Source organism: Mus musculus, chromosome 15 (genome assembly GCF_000001635.26).
Source record: "Mus musculus strain C57BL/6J chromosome 15, GRCm38.p6 C57BL/6J".
NCBI lineage: Eukaryota > Metazoa > Chordata > Mammalia > Rodentia > Muridae > Mus > Mus musculus.
In genome coordinates, this window is record NC_000081.6 from 21584518 (window position 1) to 21607807 (window position 23290).

At 35.1% G+C, this 23290-nt stretch overlaps 1 protein-coding gene across 11 annotated transcripts in view; it reads left to right on the forward strand.

Annotated features, from left to right (window-relative positions):
* The window catches only part of Cdh12 (cadherin 12), a 1149544-nt gene extending 1135640 nt beyond the window's left edge, over positions 1-13904 (forward strand). For 10 of the 11 annotated variants that reach the window (XM_011245344.3, XM_011245342.3, XM_011245345.3 and 7 more), the window contains one exon: positions 1465-13904. In XM_011245344.3, the coding sequence (XP_011243646.1) occupies positions 1465-1964 (500 nt within the window). In that variant the 3' untranslated portion in view covers positions 1965-13904. The remainder of the gene's footprint in view (positions 1-1464) is intronic. The other variant, NM_001008420.2, reaches the window with a different exon arrangement.
* Positions 13905-23290: the final 9386 nt, after the last annotated feature.

Below are 23290 nucleotides of genomic sequence, written 5' to 3' on the forward strand. Positions count from 1 at the left end.
GTATATATATTTCTATACAGATATTCCATTTACTAAATCCTTCAATGCTGGCTACTCCTTAAAAAATCAAAGGAAAGAGATTAATATCTGGGCATTGAGCTTAAGCAAGCATAGCCATCATCATCTAAGTCATTCTAATATATAGCTTTTTTCTCTTTAATAGTGGTAAGCAGTAAAGTCACACATTGGAGATAATATTCTCTGAGTCAAATGTTCATGGTGACATAGAAAGTTAGTTCTAGATCAACTTGAGCAGTGTATATATTAATTCTGTGTGGACAACTTGGTTACTTGAAAAAAACATTCTTTATATCCCCACGAAAAACAAATTATCTCTGCCATGATATTACTGGTGCTACAAACTTCCAACTGTATATTCAGATAGAATTCTCACATCATAAATTATCCATGTTTAATTATTCTTTGACAGTCAACTTCAACTAAACTGTACCCATTCACTTCTATGATGAGATAGCTAAGTGAATCTGAGAATAGTTGTGTCTTTTCTCAGACTTCTCCAAATATTCTAGGTGTTCTCCTTTGACTAGTGAAGTAAGCAAGAAAACTGCTCTACCACCAGTATCATAAGTATCACTTGCAGTGTGATCATCTGCCACGACTCTTCCTATATTGCCACACTCACTTGTACTACCCTAGATACCATTAACCCTCATTCATTAAAAAAAAGCACTATTTGCATTCATCGTCTTCTACTAGATTCCACTTAAAGATATATCTATTCCCATTTATTTAGTCTTTTTATGGAGTAAGGATAAATAATTGAAATATGTGGGACTAGTGTTTCTTGTAGATAGCTTCTAACCATATTTAAAGGAGTCTGTTTTTCTAACTTTGCACTGCTAACACTTTGCTGGATCTATTACTTCTTTCATCTCTCTCTCTCTCTCTCTCTCTCTCTCTCTCTCTCTCTCTCTCTCTCTCCTCTCCATCCATCTCTTTCTTTTTCTCCTCCATCACTCTCCTCCATCAGAACTGTATTTAATATTGTTTTCTCACAAAATCTTTGGCTATTTTACAGAAATGTATTTTACCAAGACTATTATTGCTACCCATGAAAGATATTTAAATGTTACTTTACCATGAAATACCCATGTGTTTTGTACCAACTCTTTCAAATATCTACATAGTAAAAAGTCATATTTCCTCTCTGCTATTTTAATTGCTACATCGTTTTCTGAATCCAAAATATTAAATTACAAATGGGAAAATATTTGATAATATTAATAGCATTTCTGTGATTTCTTGGTACTTAGCGTTTCAATGTGAAAGTGGCAATAGACAACTTATAATCATATACATAGCCATTTTGATATTATAATACCTAGGAATGTAGTATGAGGTCACTAAAGAAGTGCAAATGTCCCTTATCTGCTCTAACATTTACAGAGAGATGAAATGATATATATGCTTCTGTTTACCCAGATGTCATTTTTTTTTTTGTAGCTATTGTTGTGCTGTATGTAGCACTGAGGAGGCAGAGGAAGAAAGACACCCTTATGACCTCTAAAGAAGACATCAGAGACAATGTCATCCATTATGACGATGAAGGAGGTGGGGAGGAGGACACCCAGGCCTTTGACATCGGGGCTCTGAGAAATCCCAAGGTGATCGAAGAGAACAAAATTCGCAGGGATATAAAACCAGACTCCCTCTGTTTATCTCGTCAAAGACCACAAGTGGAAGACAACACAGACATAAGGGATTTTATTCACCGAAGGCTACAGGAAAATGACGCAGACCCAGCGGCTCCACCATACGATTCCTTGGCCACTTATGCGTATGAGGGGAATGGCTCAGTGGCAGAATCACTCAGCTCCATAGACTCTCTCACCACAGAAGCCGACCAGGACTATGACTATCTATCAGACTGGGGACCCCGCTTTAAGGTCTTGGCAGACATGTTTGGAGAAGAAGAGAGTTACAACCCCGACAATGTTACCTAGGGGAAAAGGAAAGGCTGATACACATCTAGAGGAGAAAGTTTTGACAAAAATAACACAGATAAAACACAATCACACACATACACACACACACACACACACACACACACACTCCCAGATTTTGCAGGACAAGACTTTTTTTGATTATCCAGCTTCTAACAAGTTGCTCTATTTATCATATTGTCATTTTGGTTTATTATGTAGGCACAAGGTAAATCCTATGATATGTACTTGCTTTGTTTTGTTTTGTTATTTCAGAAACACACTGAGACGAGCTCAGGCCTATTAAATGCAATTCACTGACATGACAACCTAGAATGAAGATAGCTATGTGGCGTCACGGTGGAAGAGTGTATGATTTTTCTTAATTCCACTAAAGTGCCTATTGAAACTCTTATCCTTATAGTGGTGTTCATAACACTCCGCTGTGGTGGCTTGTCAGGAGTCGAAAATAAGGAGGAAGAAAGCAGACAGTGTCTCTACGTCAAGAAGCAATAGTGACATGCTGACTCTCAGTTCTTTTAAGAACAGAGAATGCTTCCCAAACTCTATCTTCTTATACAGCAAAGCTTTTCCTTTTGTAAATTGCAAACTAAAACAGAAAGGCTTTTCCAATCCTTTCAGAAACTGGGATAAATGAGACATTACTAAATTCCATATGTAAGTTATGATTTCTAAGAGTGATGCTTAAGTCATAGCATTCATTCATGTGAAAGATGTTAATTAAGGTGTTAGTTTTTCCAAAAAAAAAAGAAAAAACAAATAAAATTATACTGAAGGAAATAAAAAGAATCCCTCTTTATAAAGAGAGGCCTCGGGGCTCAAATTCCAACATCAAATAAATATCGGTTTGTTTAATTCTATGCTGGTATATGGACATTGGTTTTAACAAGTCATTAAATAAGTTAAGCTTTCAGTGATAGATTAAAATTTCAGCTTGTGTTTCTACTGAAGTTTCTGAAAGGAAATAAATTATTAATTTAAACATGAGAAAATTCAACATTGTCATTCTCAGAGTTTCTATCTAGTGGTTCTTTGATGAATGATTCAAACAAAATGCATATCAAATACTGTAATTTATAACAAGTATATATGCTTGTTCTATACTACTGAACAATAAGTCAGGGACTTCAAAAATAAAACCAATGACTAAAATCCCAAAGGGAACAAAACTTCAATGCCGGGCAGCTGATTCACTTTCTCTAGTGATGCGGATTTTATCATTATGAACTCAGTTATTGTATCAGCCCAGAGTCACCTCTTCATTATCTCATCTACAAATATCCTCATGTAAATTACTCCTTGTAACTCTTCAGATAAAATGTCTCCACTTTATCGAAATGTCTAAGTGATGATATAATTCATGACTATATTAGTAATAAACATTGTTCACATCAATTCAATAGGAATTATACATCATTTAGACATTCACAGGATACAACAAATGCAAATTTACCATAAAGTAATATCTATTCTTAACAATGTAGTTGGAATAACGAACAACTTCTACCTATGAACACGTTGGAAAAAATTAAAGTTAAAGAGCTGTGAATCACATATCACTAATGTCTAATTTTATAATAAATTTCTGTGACTATCATTATTATTTGTGCGGCTATAGAGATAAAACTCACACACTATGGAATCTAAGAAATTTACAAAATTAGACAACTTAATTTTAGGCATATTCTAAAATGCATATTTTAAATTATTTACGGTATAGAAATATTACCCCTTGTTTCTATGTTCACCATTTTTAGACTCTTTTTCTCCATTTTGGAATGGGAGATTCAATTTTTGTTTTCAGTCATCACTCCATACCTCTCTTGTTCCAATTTTCATGTAATAAACAAATGTATTTAGTACTTTACATTTGAGAAAAATCACTTATAATTGCCATGCTAGAGAAGAAAAATTAATGACTTGTTTCTTATTTCATTATGTACAGATAATGTCTTCTTGAAGAAGACCACACACTATTAAGACCTGATTCTTGTCAAAAACTATTACACTTTGTATCTTGACAAGAAATAAAATAACCTTCTCATGAAGTTGCTAGCAGAAGCCATGATAACCTAGAGATTTGAGAGGCTGATGATTTTAAACCACATGACTATGAAGATAGTAAAATATGCAATGTGTGGCTCTTAGTTCTCATCACACTCATATCTTTGTAATACCCTACATTACTTCATCAGCTCAAAACAAATGTTCACAGACAAAGTGAATAACAACAGTTTATTTCCTCAGCTCTGATGGCAGGTTTCCTCTTACCATCTTCTCCTGGTAGTGGAGAACATTACCTTTTCTTTCCCACTTCTTCTCATTTCTGTGCTTATTTCTGTTTCTCTTCTCATAAGGACGATCTTCATATTAGAGCAGCATCTACCCACAGGTCCTCTGTTTGCCTTGTTTAATAATAAAGGCCTTACCACCAAGTCCTATTTGGTTTGGTACTACCGCATGTGGATTCATGCAATCCCAATCTCAATATATTAACAGTGTTTATTTTCTAAATAGCATTTTAGTTACAACAATCAATGAAAGAAACATAAACAAGCAGAATGATAAAAGTAATATATGATGTGGAAAGGAGATCCTTTGGTGCTTATAATTAGAGGAACTATGGTATCTTTTAGGCTACTGAAAGGACTTAGCCCAGTATTTCAATGCCTGTAATACCTTGGGAAGTTTTTTTGTTGTTGTTGTTCATAAAACAGGTGTTGACCTTCATTCAAGCATTAAGCAATATAAAAATATTTAAAATTTGTATGAATGATTTTAGCTATATACAAACAGCAATTTTGTTATTGGCGTGCATGTCTATCTTTATAGAGATACATATGTACATGTATATATATAAAACTTATATGTTGCCTTCAATGCTACTCAAAGAAGTGTATAGTCAGCATCCAAAAGTGAAGCAGTGTTGATTGATGTACTAAAGATAATCTGTGTGTTTTGAACCATTCCCCCCTTTGACTGAAAACTTCCTATGGATCAAATTACTTGGCCTTCATTCTTTTATTTTCTTTAGTAAAACCAGTTTCCTATATTCAGTGTTGTGTACAATTAATCAGAAATTTTCTTGTCATTAAATTACAGTAATGGTTGAAGTATATCAAATAGCTTACCTACAGACTATGCTAATTTTAAATGCAAAAAAATAGATCATAGTATATATTTTTTGACTCATGTAGGGATTTGATTGATCATTTATCAAAAATCACTAGTTCTACTTAGAAAACCACACAATTAATTTTTATCAATATACCTGAAAATTCTTCTGTGAAATCAAAAGATGAAAAAGTGTACAGGAAGAGAGACAAAGGATCCTAAAATATGTGAATGCAGATGTTGTGTGAAGATTTTCTTTTTCCTTAAATATTATGCTCAATTTTCAACACTTGTAGAAAATCTGGGCTTGACATGCAGTACCATGGTGCAATAGTTAATTTGCACAAGCTCTGGGTTCTGTCCCAGGAGCCACAAATACTGGAAAAAAAAAAGATGGTGACAATAATAAACAAAAACCTAAAGCAGATGTAAATATGAAAACATGTTATTTTAGTTGATCTCTGACTAAACCTATATCTAATAACAGAGGTGTTTTAATTATTAGCCTCATTATATTACTAGCAAAAAAGACAGACTGTATTAAAGAGGATTGTTTACACAAGATCCTTTGCTTAATCATTTTTCTCCTTAGCCTCTAAAATGTGCTAATTTCGCTAGCTGCCCAAAACTTTTTGAGAACCATTGTTTCCTCAATTCATTAAAATCATTTTGAGGGAATAAGAAATTGCTCAGCTTTAAAAGAACCTGCTGCTCTTCAAGAGGATCTGTGTTCATTTCCAGAACTCACGTCAAACTGGCTCAGAGTTGTCATTAAGTCCCATACAAGGGGGATTTTATACCCACTCCTGAGATTAAAAGACACCTGGCTAGATAGACATATGCAGATATCTGCATCTGATTAAACACATATGCATGTGATTGAAAAAATATATTTGGAAAAGTTTATTCTCTCTCATATTCTATCATCATCTCACTGGTGAAAGAGAAGGATGCTTGTATCCAAAATTAATCAAAGGACATTCAGTATTGTGTATAGGGGAGCTATTAATCATTTTCCTACTCTCAGTATTAAGAAGTTTCATGTTAAGTCAGAATGTACCTATTGTCATTCTCATGATTCAACACTCACACTTTTAGTAAGGGGGCTTGGTACTTTGTGAAAATTTCCTTTATTCTTTCTGATAGATTTTGTGGGTTTTTTTTTTTTTGTAATTTTAATTCTTGATGTATATATATACATATATATATATATATATATATATATATATATTTCCCATTTTGTGATGATCCTCCCATTTATGTCTTTTAGTTATGATCATCTGCACAGGAATTTTCTGTCATATTTTTTATATCTCTGTTCTGTTTGTTTTTGTTCTATTTTAATATCAATACCACATCTGTTTTTTTTTTTTTTTTTTTAGTTTCTTACTGTTTTAATTCCAGCGCCTTATAAAATTGCATGTTCATTTTTCTCTCTAAGTTGAATGGACAAAGAGTGTAGGGAAATAAATCACAGTATGTTAGAATTTCCCTGAAAGATACCTTCGGCGTCATTCTTTATTTCAATTTTGTGCTACGCTCAAAACTTCTAGGTTCAGAAATATTTGAGTCCCCTGTGATAATCTAGGCTAATAGATGGGAGGCTTCTCTGCTTCAACATGTGAAAACCCACTGTCCATGTTCACTTTCTTCTCATCATTGGGCCATTGGCTCTCTACTCATGTACTGCAAGTGTCTGAGTGCTCTATGGGATATGTGACACTTGGCTTAGTGTCATCATAAAATCATTGACATGCACCCACACATCCATGTGTATATAATACTAAATTGTATAAAGCATTGTTTTATAGAACACATTTCTTTATCAATTAAAGTTACCATTGTAGTCTACCACAAGGAGAGGTATAAACAAAAATTTGAAAACATTCTCATTTTCTGACCTTTCTAGCAAGCACATTGTCTGTTGTGTTAAAACAACCTCACCGAACAATTTGTTCCTGTTTATCTATGTATGCATAATACATATGTGACTGATTCCATGTAAGCTGATATTTAGTCTTGTGAAATACCACTGAATTTCTTTGTTGATTTTTCCCACAATTTCTAGTGTCATGGATTTTACAGCAAACAGTCTGATTGGCAAGTTTATTAAAAGTACTTGGAATTATCTAGGATTTTAAGTTTATTCTCATCTGTATAGCTTTATTAAAAGTGAAGAAATATGGTTCAAAAATCCCACACACTTGAATTAGGCTGAGAAAGAATGAACAAGGGATAAAATTCGTTTTAGTGTGAAGACGTAAATAAATGTAATTTCAATATCTGTTCTGCGACTCTTCCCGTGATTATGTTCCAACTTTTAGGCTAGTATTTGCTACACTGTGCTTACAAATGAAGTTGCCAAGAGACTCTGACAGTTCTGGGTCATATTTCAGCTCATCATTGTACTTTTTTTTTAAAGAAAAATATCCAACACACCATTAATTTTGTTGTTGATACCTTACATAGTATTTGAAGTGTGAAGTACACAGTGCATGAAAAAATAGTTGAAATGGTACATCATCCTATTACCAGCAGTTTGGATATTAGTAAGAATGTAAAACAAGGAATGTTTCAAACATCTAACTCTGGCTTTACCTTTGCAAACTTTCTTAGCCTGATTATATTCATTGTTCAATTTCAACCTCCACAAGTCAGCTTTATCTGAGACCCCACCATCACTAAACCTGCAATCTTTTACATGCAGTTTCCTCTCTCATGTTCTCCCCTGATTATCATCACTAAAGAACCCATGAGGAGTTGCTGAATCCTTGAGAATGTGGTTACAAAATGATGTAAGGTGATGACTTTTCTTCAGTTTCTGCTGTCTCCTATCAAAGCAATGCTTTCTAGTTGTTGAGTACAATGCTTAAATTATTCTTAATGTAAAATGACTACAGTATTTAGATAAGACAAATGTTGCTGGATCTATTTAGTGTAAGATTAAATACAGTTTGGTCTCATTAGGCAGCACAGAAAATGTGATGTAATTAGCAAGCGGCCAAGCCAGGATCTTCGCAGAGCTGGGAAGTGCACATTGCAGACTCTGATCGGAGTAACCTGCCATACAAACTGAAGTCCACTTCTCTTGAAGTTCACTAGTAACTCCATAATTGAAAGCCTTGGAGCTCCTTGCTTTCATCTTTCTGTGATTCATATAGAATTTCAGCAGTCTCCCCTCTCATCTCCCAAGTACTGCTTTGACTTCCAGCTTCACTTGCTTTTTTTTTTTTTTTTTCATCTCTGAGACTTTCATACTTCACACACCAATATAAATCCCACATTAGAGATCGCAATTCCATTTTCATTTCGTTGTCATCAACATTTGTTAATTGCTCTCATCTTATTTTTTCCATCTCTGTCAATAGTATTGAGAACATTTTGTTTGTTTTTGCTTTTTATTTTTTACTTTTATTTAAAATATCCCTTTTCATGTAATAGATCCTGGTTAAGATTTCTCCTCCATCTGTGCTTCAAGTTCCTCTATATATCCCTTCCCATCCAGATTCACTTCATTTCAGTCTCTTGTGGGAAATCAAACAGGCTTTTAAGGTATAATAATAAAACAAGATAAAATATAATAAAACAAAAACTAACACATCAGAGTTGGACAAGACAAAAAGAGAACAACAACAACAACAACAAAAAGACCAAGAGAAGGGACACACATCAGAAACCTGCTGATCTTCTAAAAAATTTGTAAAAACACAAAACTGAAAGGCATAATACATACTTAGAGGGTTTGGTGCAGACCTATTTAGGTACTTGTGCATTCTGCCTCAACCTCTATGAATTCAAGTGAGCTTATGGTCATGATGGTTTAGAGGGCCTTTTTTTCTTGGGGTTCTCCATTTCCTGTGGCTCATACACTCTTTAAATTTCCTCTTCCCAGGAACCATTGAATTCTGAGAGGGGAGACATGATAGAGATTTCGAATTTAGGTCTGAGTGTTCCAAGGTCTCCCATTCTCTGCTGCAGGTCTCTATATTTGTTACATCTGATGCAGGAGGATGCTTCTCTGGTGATTGATGAACCAGACACAAATCTGAGTTGAGCATAATGTCCTTAGTAGTCATTTTATTGCTACTTTTGTTTTATATCATTAATATTTAGCTTGAACTTAAGTCTCCTGACTATTTTTTCTCTGGTCCCCGCAAGCAGTATTTGACTTAAGTCAAATCAGATCTTAGTTGATTACTCTCACAAGTTCTGTGCCACTGTTGCCCTAATATTTTGCAAGGAGAAAAGAATTGCAAATCAAATGTATTTTGTCTGGATTGGTGTTTGTATATCTCTTTTGGTTGTCTGCAAAGAACTTTCCTGTACCAAAGATATGAGAATGTAGATGCCATGACCCTATGTATGTACTATCCCAGATTCTCCATGTTCAATGTGCTGTTTGTATACGTGTACCCTTAACAATAAGACCCCTCGGTCATTTTGAGTGGAGCTATCCGTAGTCTTGGCAACCTTGTTTGAAGATTCCCATGTGACCATTTTGACCAGCAACTCAACTAAATATAAACCATTCCTAATAACAAAAGCCTCATTTGGTGACAAGAGATGGCCACTTGGAACTCTGTCTCCCCCACCATTTGGAGATTTCATTTAGATTGTTTTTATATATGTATATATTTAAGGGAGCTCTTATTGTATAAGGTTTTCATAGTATATATCAAATGTCCCATAATTTTAGTGGTCTCTCCAGATATTCCCTCCCTCATGCCCCTCGCTTCACCCTGACACACTCGATCGTCCTGTATCATTCTCAATTTCCATGCACAGCTATCTATTCTATTTCTCTTCCCTAGGGAGATCTGCCTCTCCAAACCTCAGTCCCTTACTCTATTCCTAACCTCCATGTTTTTTTGTATTGTAGCTTTGATATCATCAACTTTAAAAACAAAGCTAATAGCACCTATAAGCAAATACATACTATATTTGTTTTGTTTTGTTTTCCATGGGTTTAAGGCACCTCACACAGGCTAAATTTTCCTTCTAGTTCCGTCCACTGAACTGCAAAATATTTAAAGACTTCCTAAATTCACATGTATATTTGTTTTCATTTAACCTACAAATGCCATAAAAATATATGGAAATAAACCCATATAAAATCCTTATTTTTTATTTCAAAGTCAATACGTTTAGTTTTCTAGGATCCTCTTCCTACACTTAGTGTTTCAGTTTTTTCCTGTGCTCTGAACTAGTTCTCCTTCTCTTTACTTCCATTTTCTTTCTGTCTTCCTCTCACACTTCTTTCTCTTCTTCCAATACTTTCCTTCTACTCCTCCTCCATTCCTGTTTTTCTTCACCTTCTTCCTCCCCTTTCTTCCTTTTTCCTCTTCCCTGTTCAGATACTCCCTGAAAAATCATTAAACTTCCACTAATACATTGGGGATCATTATTTCTAGGATTGTTGTTGACTATGTTACTGCAGTGTTGTAAATTTCTTCAAATAATTAATGAAAATATTATGAAAATAATATAGGAATTACCTATAAGGAGCTTGTGAAACCAGCTTCTCCCAGATGACATATTATATCATCATGACACATTTTTCATAGTTACTGGATTAGCATGAATGCATTTCAAATAAAAATTCATGAATTTTGATATTTTTCATTTTTATGTAATGTGCTTTTATTCTTCCACGATCCCATCTGCAGTAGAAACACATGCAGCTTACACAGATTGTCTCAGACTTCTCAAGAATGCCATTTCATAGGCCTTTGGTTGCTATTTTCTTGACAATTTTATAATAACAGATGATTAGCTCTTGTGTTACATCTCCTTCACATTGTGTCTCTGTGATTTCGTTTTCTTATGAATTTCCTGACAATAATTACTTTGGAAAGAAAGTTACAGAGATATTGTGTCTCAGCGGTACCTTAGCCAAATGACTGATGACTCTGACTTCTGCCTGAAGACGATAGACGGCTTCTTCACTGTTAATTAAATATTCCCATCAAACTTACTGCAGAATCTTTCTATATTACCCATACTGATGAAGGACAGTGATGTTTCGTGTACTAGGGGAAGATAATAAGCAGAGGCTGCATTCGAATTATTCATGAGTGAGGTATCTATTCTGCATTAATGATTATTCATTTATGTTGATCTAGATTCATATATTTGGATTATCTTACTATTTTAAGGCATATGCATGTGTGTTCATGAATGCACATGTATCTGTGTTTACTTTTACACCTTTGTGCTCATATAGAGACTAAAAAGTAATCCTTAGGCATCTTCTTCAACTGTTCTCAACCTTATCTTTTGAGAGTATTGATTAACCTGAATTTGTCAACTTGCATAGACTGGCTAAGAGTTTACTCCAGGGATTGGTTTGTCTTCACCTTAACACTGTTCTGGGTTGGCCATGATACTACCAAGAAAGCATCTGACCCACTAAGCCACATCTGCAGCCTCTGTTCTTTTCTTCATTCATCAAGCTCTTTCTTTGAGTTTTTATGGCCCTTCATGCAAACATTTCAATTTTAGCGGTTTGGTTTTTTAACGTGTTTTGAATTATACTTTGTACTCTGCTACTTTGATCTCTGATGTCATTCATATTTATTCCTGAATTGTTTGTACTGCATCATTTTCCAAAAGCTTTTATTTTATTCTATGGGAAAGTGGTGTGTGATCATTTAAGTATTCTTGCTACAGTTCTGGAGTGTCTCTGATGTCCAGTTATGTGATAATGTTTGTCTGTATCTCTGTGGCTTATATGACTTCTCACTACAAATCAAAGAAACTTATCTTCCATCACATTACATTGAAGTAGGCAATTGTAGGCATATGTTTAGTAATTGGTATGCCATAGGACCGTGTAAGCTGCCAGTGTCTTGACTTTAGGCAGAGAGGCTATTCCTTCCCACTGTTGCATGCTATAACTACCTTGAAGAGGTAATTTGATTCATTTGTGTTCTCAGTGAAAATGTCTTTGTTATTAATTAGCAATCTTGATCATTTTCTCTCTTAAGGACATTTTAAATTCTGTATGGTACATTTTTGAGACTTTAGGGGACTCTTAACATAAATATTAACTTTATTAAAGTACTGTTTAGCCAACAGTATAATTTTAACTTCTTCAAAAAGTACTCTGTACATTTATACATTGTATGTACCTACCCTGAATTGGGAAACATGGATTTATTTACTCCCTTCACATTTTCTCTTCTACAGTATCATAAAAAAGAATTATAGAGGGTAAGGTATTTAGAGTCTGACTCTTTTATTGAGCAATTTGAATTTCAGACTCATACATGATTTTATCAGTGTGATAATTTTATGGAATTGCATTACATTGTATAAATTTCCCACTACCATTTCTCTATTGAAAGATGTCCTGGATACTTCAAGCTTTTGTTGATTTTGAGTAATAAAGCATCTATCATTGCATGCTCAGGTCTCGTGTCACCATGCTCTTAAATCATTAAGAAGTTCCATGGCAAGACTTTACTGCTGAAATGAGTGGCTTGATCATGTTGTATTGTCCCAATACTGATAGGTTTTACTCTCTTAACAGTATGGGCATTTCCTGCTTGCTTGTGATATCAGTTGTTATAATGGGAATGGAATAGTACCTTATGTATTTTAAATATTTATTTTTCATGAAAAATAATGCTCATAATATATTCATTTTATTATATATCTTGCCCCATTTATACTCAGCTTTTCTAAGATATTTGGTCATCTCCCATTCTGTATGCTTCAATATTTTATTTTACTTTTATTTTATTTTTTATTATTTAATTCTAGGAGTTGTGTGTTTGAGTGAAAGTTCTTGGATAAATACATGCATTGAATATGCTCTTACCATTACAAACTAAAAAGTACCTTTAATAAGTCATATGGTTTTCATTTTAATAGAACAGATATGAATCTTCCATTGTCACACTTCTTAATGCTTTAGATCAAATCCGTTCTCAATAAATAAGTGTGACTTTTTAGTTTTCATTTTTATTTTTATAAGTATACCTCTGAAGGCATAGAAGGTAGAAGGGCCTGTATTGCTTTACAAACAGTGTTATGGTGTCAGACGCTCCCTTGGGAGTTGTAGTTACGTGTGTTCACAAGCTTCATGATGAAGGTGCACAAAGCCAAACTCAGGTTCTCTACAAGAGTACCAAATAATCCTCCTAGCAGATTGATCTCAACAGCCCATAATTTTAATTTTGATTTTCTGCTTGTGGTGTTTTCCCACTAAGTTCGTTTCAGGTATGTTGTAATGGTGGAGGGGAGCGGCTTCATTTAATCTTGACTTCTGAAATCTTTACTGGAGGATTCACTGGCAGAGTTCACACAGATTCTTTTCTGCCTACTCTGTGCAAACTTTATTGATCTCTGTTTATTCCTTTGCATCTCAATATTTTACAAGCTATTCAAACTTTGACTTTATATGGGAATTTTAGAAAAACTTATGAGGTTGAGAAAGTAATTTTCTTAAATGTTTATCTGAATTGTACTGTATTGATAAATGTGGTGAGAAAAAACATAAGATTCCAAAGTATTAAAACTTTTCATCCATAGCCACAAACAACTCAATTAATGTTAGTCATTACGTTTTATAAATATTTTTAAAATATTCTGTTTAAGAATTTTTGTTTGTAAATTTAATAATTTAGTGTTCTTTTATGTGTATCATAAATGGTTCATTTTTTCTCATTGTTATAATGATAAATAGGAAAACAATTGATCTTTACTTTAAATGGCTTTGTATCTTGTAATGTGTTTATCATTTTAAGAGAAACTTGTAGGCTCTTCAAGCTCTATGTCAACATTCATGTCATATTAAAGTGTAGACATTTCGTTCTTTTGTAATCTATTTATTAATGCTATTTTTTCTTGATCTATGCAAAATTTCACTATGATGTTAACAATAATTAAAGCAGATATACCCACAATGTTTTGAAATTTAATAATGGCAGAGAATTCCTATTCATTAAATTGGATTTTTAAAGATTAAAATATAATTGAAATGACCCATTTGCTTCCATGTTCAGAATTTTGTGATTTAAAAGAAATATTGTCCCAATTTTTCTTAATTTTTCTTTATTTCCAATTAGTATGTATGACATACTTATCATATTTTAAAACCTAATAGTATTTTTAACTGACCAGTTATGAATATCACAACACTGTAGGACAGGAAAATGCGTCACAGATTTTCATGGTATTTTCATCCATTTTCATGGAAGTCAATGATCAGTTCGGCTTTGATACTACAAATTACAAAACATATTAACAACCCAGCTAATTCAATTAGAAAAACACAAAGTCCTAAAAAGAAATTATCTAGGATTTAATTTTCCTTATTCTGGAAATGGTCTTATCATATGAAATTAGTTATATTTAAAGCTTTGTTATAAATACAGTGCTACAAGCAGACATGTTATTCTTATTGGTGAAATGTAACTGATTACAAAGCTATTAAACCAGCAGATATCCGAGTATATTTATCTCATGCGTGGGTTGGTTAAAGTCTTTCCAGAAAAGGATCCATTATGTATAAAGCAAATAGTGTGTAGACAGAGTTTCTTACAGTATCCACACTTAATTGACTGTCCTTCAGGTGTTCAGAATGATTTTCCTGTCTTATTCAGTTTCTTGGCTACTCCTTTGTGTAATTAGGCTTCTTTTCCTGGTAAATATCATCAGATTTTTGTCATTTTTAAAATATATTTTCCATTATCCGCTGATTATTTCCATCCATTTACCTCTGTTACTTATTTTTCTGGTTTATTTATTTATGGCTTAATTGCCAATTTTCCTTTTTTTTTATTAGATATTTTCTTTATTTACATTTCAAATGTTATCCCCTTTCCTGGTTCCCCTCAGAAAACCCCCTATCTCATTCCCCCCTCCCTGCTCACTAACCTATCCAGTCCTGCTTCCCTGCCCTGGCATTCCCCTCCACTGGGGAATAGAGCCTTCAGAGGACCACCCACTCCTGCTTCCCTGCCCTGGCATTCCCCTCCACTGGGGAATAGAGCCTTCACAAGGCCAAGGGCCTTTTCTCTCATTGATGATCCACAAGGCCATCCTCTGCTACTCTGCTGCATATTCAGCTGGATCCATGAGTCTCTCCTTGTGTACTCTTTGGTTGGTGGTTTAGTGCCTGGGAGGTCTGGGAGGGCAGGGGGTGTACTGGTTGGTTCATATTGTTTTTCTTCCTATGGGGCTGCAAACCCCTTCAGCTCCTTCTGTCCTTTCTCTAGCTTCTCTACTGAATGGATACAGTAAATGTGGTACATTTACACAATGGAACTATTAAAACCACTCAGCTATTAAAAACAATAATTTATGAATTTTTAGGTAAATCGATGGAATTAATTACCAGTTTTAGAAATACTCTCCAGGTTTTTATTTGTTATCTGTTTTTTGTTTTGTTTAGTTTTGTTTTGTTTGTTTGGTTTGGTTTATTTTTAGGTATAACATCTTTAGTGTATGTACTAGTTCTAGGCACTTCCCTAAAGTGAATTCACCACAACCCTAAAAATGGAAAGGGTACATTTTTTTTGTACAATTTAGTCCAAACATAAACATATTTCATATCTGGAAAACTTTCTTTAATTGTTTCATGTTTTTAAAAATGCTTTTGTAAAATTTATTAAAATTTGAGGAAATAGCCAGTTACTTTTCTATATGTAACTTCTGTTATTAAGTCTGCTGTAAATAGAGACTATTTATAATATTTATGCAATTAACATGCATTTATAGCTCAAAATGTGCTTCCTCTCTCATGGTGTCTCAACATGGCATGGTTTTGTTGTTGTTTGTTTGTTTGTTTGTTTGTTTTGATGTGCACAGTACTGATTTTGGATGGAGGATTTCATAAATGTCAGTCAGTTAAAGGTGATGTTCAGTCACCGAGCTGTCAATGATTCAATGATTTAATTGCAAAAAGAAGCCAAAATCAGTACATAAGTAGTAGAGTTTTTCATTTTTGAAGTCTTAGTAATTTAATACTTTTCTTATACCTGAAAAGTATATTCTCTTTTCATGCTTTTATTGGTTATTTCATTTATCTCCATTTCAAATGTTATCCCCTTTCCCAGGTTCCCCTCCACAAACCCCTTATCCCTTCCCCTAACTTCTTGCCTCTATGAGAGTGCTCTCCCTCTGATCTACCCATTCCCTCCTGCCTCAGTGCCCTAGCCTTCCCCTTTGCTGGGTCATCAAGTCTCCAAAGGACTAAGGGTCTCCCCTCCCATTGATGTCAGATAAGGCAATCCTCTGCTATGTATGGAGCTGGATCCATGGGTCACCCAATGCATACTTTGTTGTTGTTGGTATAGTCCCTGGGATCTTTGGGAGTCTGGTTGGTTGATATTGTTCTTCCTATGGGGTTGCAAACCCCTTCAGCTCCTTCAGTTCTTGCCCTAACTCTTCCACTGGGGTCCACACACACAGTCCGATGTTTGGCTGCATACATCCACATCTGTCTTGGTCTGGCTCTGGCAGAGCCTCTAAGGGGGCAGATATACCAGGCTCCTGTCAGCGAGTGCTCCCTGGTATCAGCAATAATGTCTGGGTTTGGTGTCTGCAGATGGAATGGATCCCTAGGTGGGGTTGTTTCTGGATGCCCTTCCCTTTAGTCTCTGCTCATTTTGTCCCCGCATATCCTTTTGACAGGAGGAATTCTGAGTTACTATTTTTGAGGTGGGTGGGTGGTCCTATCCTTCAACCAGGGGCTGTGCCTATCTACTCAATATGGTCTCTACAGGTTCTCTTTTGCCTTTGTTGGGTATTTTGGCTAATGTTCTCTTTGTTAGGTCCGAGAACCTCTTGGGTGCCTGGCATCTGGGACTTTCTAGTCGCTAATACTAGTTACCCCTCCCCAACTCCTACATACTTCCTTTCAAGTTCCTGACACTCTGTATTCTCCTCCATCTCCTCCCATATCTGAACCAGCCCACATTTTTCCTTCCCCTTCCTCTCTCCCTCCCAGACCCCTCTCTCCCTCTACCTCCTGATATTATTTTCTTCCACCTCCGAGTAGGACTGTATGAACCACACTTTGGGTCTTCTTGGGTTTCCTATGGTCTGTGGAGTTGTATCATGAGTATTCTGAGCTTTTTTTTTTTTGTTGTTGTTGTTGTTGTTTTCTTCCTTTTTTCTAATATCCACTTATCTAGTGAGTACATACCAAGCATATTCTTTTGTGACTGGGTTACCTCACTTAGGATGATATTTTCTAGTTCCATCTATTTGCTTGTGAATTTCATATTCTTTATTCAGTGAAAGTTGTATTGAAATCACTTTTATAGGTGCAAACAGGTTCTTGGGAGAAAGACTTCAAACAACAGATCATTTAACCAATTGCTTTCATGGAAAAGGCTCCCTGGCCAACCTATTCATCACACAAACTTATGGTACCACCTGACTTGTTGGAGGCATTTATGCCAGCATAGGGCTTCCCATTGCAGGAAAAGTGGGCAACTAGCAAAGAAGGACAAATGTCTCACCAATCCTGGGTTGCATTGAGGGTTCTGATCTCTTTGAAGAAGGGATCTGGTCCAGGACACATTGCCTGTCTGAGCTCTTTTAAATCACCTGTCTGATAAGTATAACAATTAAGAGGTTTACTTCAAGTGGTGTGAATATCCAGAGAATGACTGGATATTCAGATTTTCAGCAGAGTTACAGAGATTTCAAAGGGGTTTGGTAGTTGGAAGGGGGAGCTAAGAAAGAGTCAACCTGTGGAGATGTGGTTTACAGAGGAAGGAGAGGGAGAAGAGGGGGTGTATTGTGTAGATTTGATGTGGCCAGCCCAACAGGAAGCAATTGTTCTGCGAATATCCTCTCTTGCTTTCTTTAAAGCCACTAGGGAAGTCTTCAAAACGTTCTTAGTTATCAGAATCATCTGATGGGGGGTGGTGCCGCGAAGCATCCTGGTATGCTCAATTTAGAGCACATTGGAAAACAACAGCTGTAATGGGCAGGAAATGGAGTGAAGGTGGCTTCTTTTCCTGGATTTCTCAGCAGTAGGTAATATAAGCAACCTGAGCTCATGTATCAGAGTCCTCGGGATCTTCTTCTGCCATCCTGGGGGCTTCCTCAAAGAGCTCTTCCCAAAAGCAGGTGGCTTGCTTGGGGGCAAATTTCCTGCCATGAGTTTTGAGTAATACTTATAGCTCTCTGATTTGTTTTGGTTTGTTGTTGTTGCTGTATTATTATTTTTCTTGATGCGATGAGTTGTTTCCCCTGAAAGACAAAATACAGAAGTAACTTGGGCAGCAAAGAAAACTTCAGGAGCTGTTCAGTATGTGAGGTTTCCTAAAACCAAGCCTTTCTGAAAGTTCAGAAGTCAGCAGGCAACCTAGTTGCTTTTAACTGACCACTGTGTCACTGTGGTTTTTCGTTTGTTTTCTTGTTATAAGTAGAAAGAAGAAAAGAGATAGAAGGGGGTGGCAAAGGCCCAGATAGGCTGTTGGATTCAAACAGTGGGCTAGTGTCAGGAGCCATAATAGGACAAGCTAATAACTAGCAGGTGATCCACCTGAGATGGTCTGCTTCGAACTAATTCAGGACACATTTGCTCTTTTAGGCAATGCCTAAGAGAATTCATTTTAGGAAAGATTCTTGCTATTAATATGCTTTTCCTGTTATTATTGGTCAGACATAACAATCACTAGGTATTATCCCACCCATTTTGAGCAGATCTCTGCAGATCTATGAAGGTGTACTGTATTTTAGTGATTTCCTATAGACAAATAGATGATTTCAGTCTTAATGATGACCCTATAAGAATTCCTAAATCAGAAAGAAGAAAAAAAATTCCTAAAATTATATCAGTGATTATTAATCTCTTTTATAGTGGGACTGCTATTAGGTCCTTTTCTGATAGTCAAAACTGCAATGAGAACTCTGTCAGTCTCCCATGTTATGCCAGTTAATTGCTTTTAGGTAGTAACCAGACTTTCTCGTACTCAGAGCACATTCTAAGATGTTGTAGAACAATTAACCAAAGGTCATAAAAGGGAACTAATGATTTATTATAGGTGCTAGGACAGAAGTAAAATATCGACTGGGTTTATCTACACAAACTTCACTAATAGCTTAGTTATGGTTTGGTCTTTCAATGAACCTGAGGAGCTGTGACAGGTGATGGACGTTTAACCAGATAATTACTCCTACTGGATATGCATATAAACATTCTGTTATGAACTTCTATGTCAATTTATGATTTGATATTTTGTGTGAACTTGTGATGAACTTGTGATGAACTTTAAAACATGTGATTATGTATTCTGAAAGATGTGTAAATACTGAGGACAAAGAGAAAAAGAGAAGACATTTTCCCTTGCCCGGCTTAGGATCTTCCCATTTTTTTCCCTTAGATGGTTTTCATAGGAAACTTTTTACAACTAAAATGCTATAATCACTTTTCAAAGTGTCCCTTTTTCTTTCAGTGACTTCCAATTAGCAGGCTGAATGTTAGAGCCATGCAGTTCCTGCTGAGAGAGTATTAAAGCTATTCTCAGAGGATCACAGAGGCAGGTCAGCCACAATAGCAAGGTAACTTAGACTTAGTTAAGTAAACTTTTTATTATTACACAGCAACCCTAAATATCTCATAAGACAAAGTCTTAACCCTCCACCAACCCTGCCTCTTTGGCTGCCTCAAGAAGCAACAGCAAGAAAAAAGACTCCAATTTCACTACAAAAGTGGCTATTTGTCTCTCTCTCTCTCTCTCTCTCTCTCTCTCTCTCTCTCTCTCTCTCTCTCTCTCTCTCTCTCTCTCTCTTCCCTCTCTCTCTCTCTCTTGCCTTCTAGCTCCCACTCTTTTCTTATTCCCTTCCCGCTCTCTCTCCACAGCCTCATGTCAGACCTCCACTTCTCCCTCTCCCTCCCCTTCTCCCCCTCTCATTCTCTCCCCCTCTCCCCCTTTCCTCCTCTTCTCTTCCCCTCTCCCTCTCTTTCCCTCTCTCTCCCTCCCTCCCTTCCTTCTTCCCTCCCTCCCCCTACTCTGTTAATCAAGTGGTCAATGTTGGGTGTTATCCTCAAATCCTCTATCCTATTCATTGTGACAGTGTGTCACACTGAAGCACAATGACTCAACCAGGCTTACAGCCCTAATCAGCTTCAGGGGTTCTTCTGTTTCGCACTGCACAGTGCTTGGACCACGTGTACACAGCACTGTGCCCACATTGGACCTCGGTGCCAGTGATGGAGCACATGTCCTCGTGCCTCCATGGCAGCAGTTTTCTATATGAGCCATCTCTTCCCATAGTTTCAACATATGAAAATGCTGGACATACATGACATCATGTACTCAAAGTCAAAACATACAAACACAACAAAAGTATTGTGTAAAATAGAACATAAGGATGTACAAAACATGAATGGATTTTACATGTAGGCTGGACTTCTATCCTCAAAATATTTGATTTTTGCATACTTAAATATTCCAAAATCTGAAAACCTCTAAAATTTGTAACACTCTGGCCTGACAATACTTTTACTTTTCTATATTCATTCTGTTTCTATTTACCTTCCCCTTGTATGTTTCAGACTTAACAAGAGTTCTGTGTGTTTTGAGAAGGTGTTGGGAAGCAAGGCTGTCCTATTCTGATTAAAATCAGCATGGCAATAAGCGTGCCTTAACTCTGGCCCTTCCCAATACTCTTATATGATACAGTGGTGTTTACCACCATGCTTCTATTCGATCGTTGTTTCACAAACTAATTGTGAATTTGTTAGTCTTTCACTTCAAATTTCACTTCAAAGTAATGGATACTCTAGTGTAATTAAATAACCTATAAAATAAGAGTTAAGATAAATAATCAAACCTGAAATCGTTATAAAAAAACATGATAATGAATACTATTTAAAAATCCAAAAAATATAAACAAAAGTTACAAACTTTCAGTTAATAAAGGAAGCAGGAAGGAGTCCTTTTTTAACTGTTATATAAAACTTATTCGGTTACACAGTGCACTTCCTTGAAATGTTACTAATTAGGAAGGCAATGAAAATGTTGTAATTTAAAACAAAGTATGACATTGAAGACACAAACAGGGAAGAGTGTAGATCCTCAGACTACTAATTATGGCTTACTATGACATTTTTATAAACTTCTTAGGATAGAGGAGAAACAGCAATCAGGATAGTATAGGATAGTATATGTGACCAAAGAATCCAATGAAAACGAAAAAAAAAATATCTTGAAACACTGAAAAGGTCATATGCAAAGTAAGGTGACAAAAAAGTATGACTTATGAGTTTATGAATAGTCCCTCAACAAATAGAGAGGTGGAGGGTAAAGTGAGATAATTAACCTAAGACTGGTTTGTTGCTCTGTCTCTGAGTAGGTAGGAAAGTCAGGTACATGCAAGTTGCAATTCTACTGCTGCTCTCCTGACAGTGGTACATCTTCCTAGAAAGCATATCTACTTTCAGGGTTGTTATGTTGCAAATATCTAAGGAACATGATCAATATGTAAAGTATTAGAAAAAAACTTGACAGAGAAACAATTGCATATTTCATTCCATTTTTTTGTTGTTTTTTTTTTTAATTAGAAGTTAGTGTACAGATGAATAGTGAAAACATAAACATATACTTTTAGTTATGTAAGAAAACTTTAATGAAAATTTAGCAACTACATACGATGTTAAGTCATGTAAACTCCTGTCTCACATTATTTCACTCGAAACTTTGTAAAAAATAATTTTCATTTTAGAATATATATATATATATATATATATATATATATATATATATACATATATATATATATATATACATTTCATTAAAGTACATATCTAAAGTCACATAATTATTAAGTAATATTTCATAGGGAAAAAGTAAATCCATAAACCTAACATTAACAGTCTCCAAATGCCATGGTTTTCAAAGAAGTATGTCTGCTTGAAAACAAAGAAATACATCTGCTGTCACATCTGCACATTTTTGTCTGAGAGAAATCTACATTTTAAGTAGACCATGCTGTCCAATGAATTTCACTCTCAAAGGAAATCATCATATCAAGAAACCCTCATTATTTATTACATGCCATAATATGAATTATGCTACAATTTCAGGAAAAAAAAAGAAACGTTAAGAAAAGAATTTTTCATCAGTGTCTTTGCTGTCAGACTTAAACTTTTTCCTCTCAGATGTGAAAATGGAGACACGCTGAGGAGCAATTTCCGGTTTCCATGGACTCCAGGGTAATAATTTTCAGAACTCTGACAGAAATCTTTGTTGGACTTTCTTCTGTGATTAAGTTCTGTCTGGAACATTTCTCTGTCTCCTCTTGACATACCTAAGCTAGATAATCTCTGACTTATCTCTAGACTGTTTCATTTTCCACTTCATAGAGAAGTTGTTTAAAAATTATCTACTAGATTAATTTCCAATCCCTGTGACACCCAGTTCTTCCAATTCTTTATTTCTATAGAAAATTGAGATTCAACTTTATAGAGTAACTAATAAATCTGTTTTTTCTCTATCCTTCATCTTTTGTGTCTTGTCTTAGAAGTGGTACTGATACACATTTTAAAAGTGTCCATGATACTTTAAAGGAACAATGGTTCTAAACCAAATATAACAGAGGAAATACAAGTAATGCATTTTGGTTATGTTTAATTTGTAAAATATTTTGCTCCTAAAAACTAATACATAGTTTTGCAAATGATAAAGTTATGTTGCTGAAGTTTTGAACTATCAGTAATCTGTTTGCATTCCCTAAATTGCATTCATAATAATTCATGTAACATTCTAAGAAACAGCATGAATTGTGCCACAGTTATATTTGGAAAATCTATACCATCTGTGGTTGTGTACAGAAGAGAAAATAAATTACATTAAAATGTATTAGTTAGAGGTACTAACACATTTCCATGAGACAGTTAATAGATTTATATTTGTTTTATTCCTCTTTAGCTACAAAACAGAAGTAAGGAATCAATCTTCTTAGATTGAATACAGAATCTCATGATGGCTAACTAGAGCTTCTGCTGTATATGTTCTGGGATTTCCTCAAGATTGGTCCAGAAGATAAAATTGAATCACTTCACTGTTGTGGATTAAAAACAAGAGGCAGAAAATTCAAATGTTGAAGACAGTCTTTTGATAAATATTCTAAATATATTTCCAGTTAATAAATTTTACAATTGTAAATATTGATGCCTTCCATCACTAATTATACAAAACATATTGATTCAATAGACATAGGTTTATAATACATAAGCTATATAT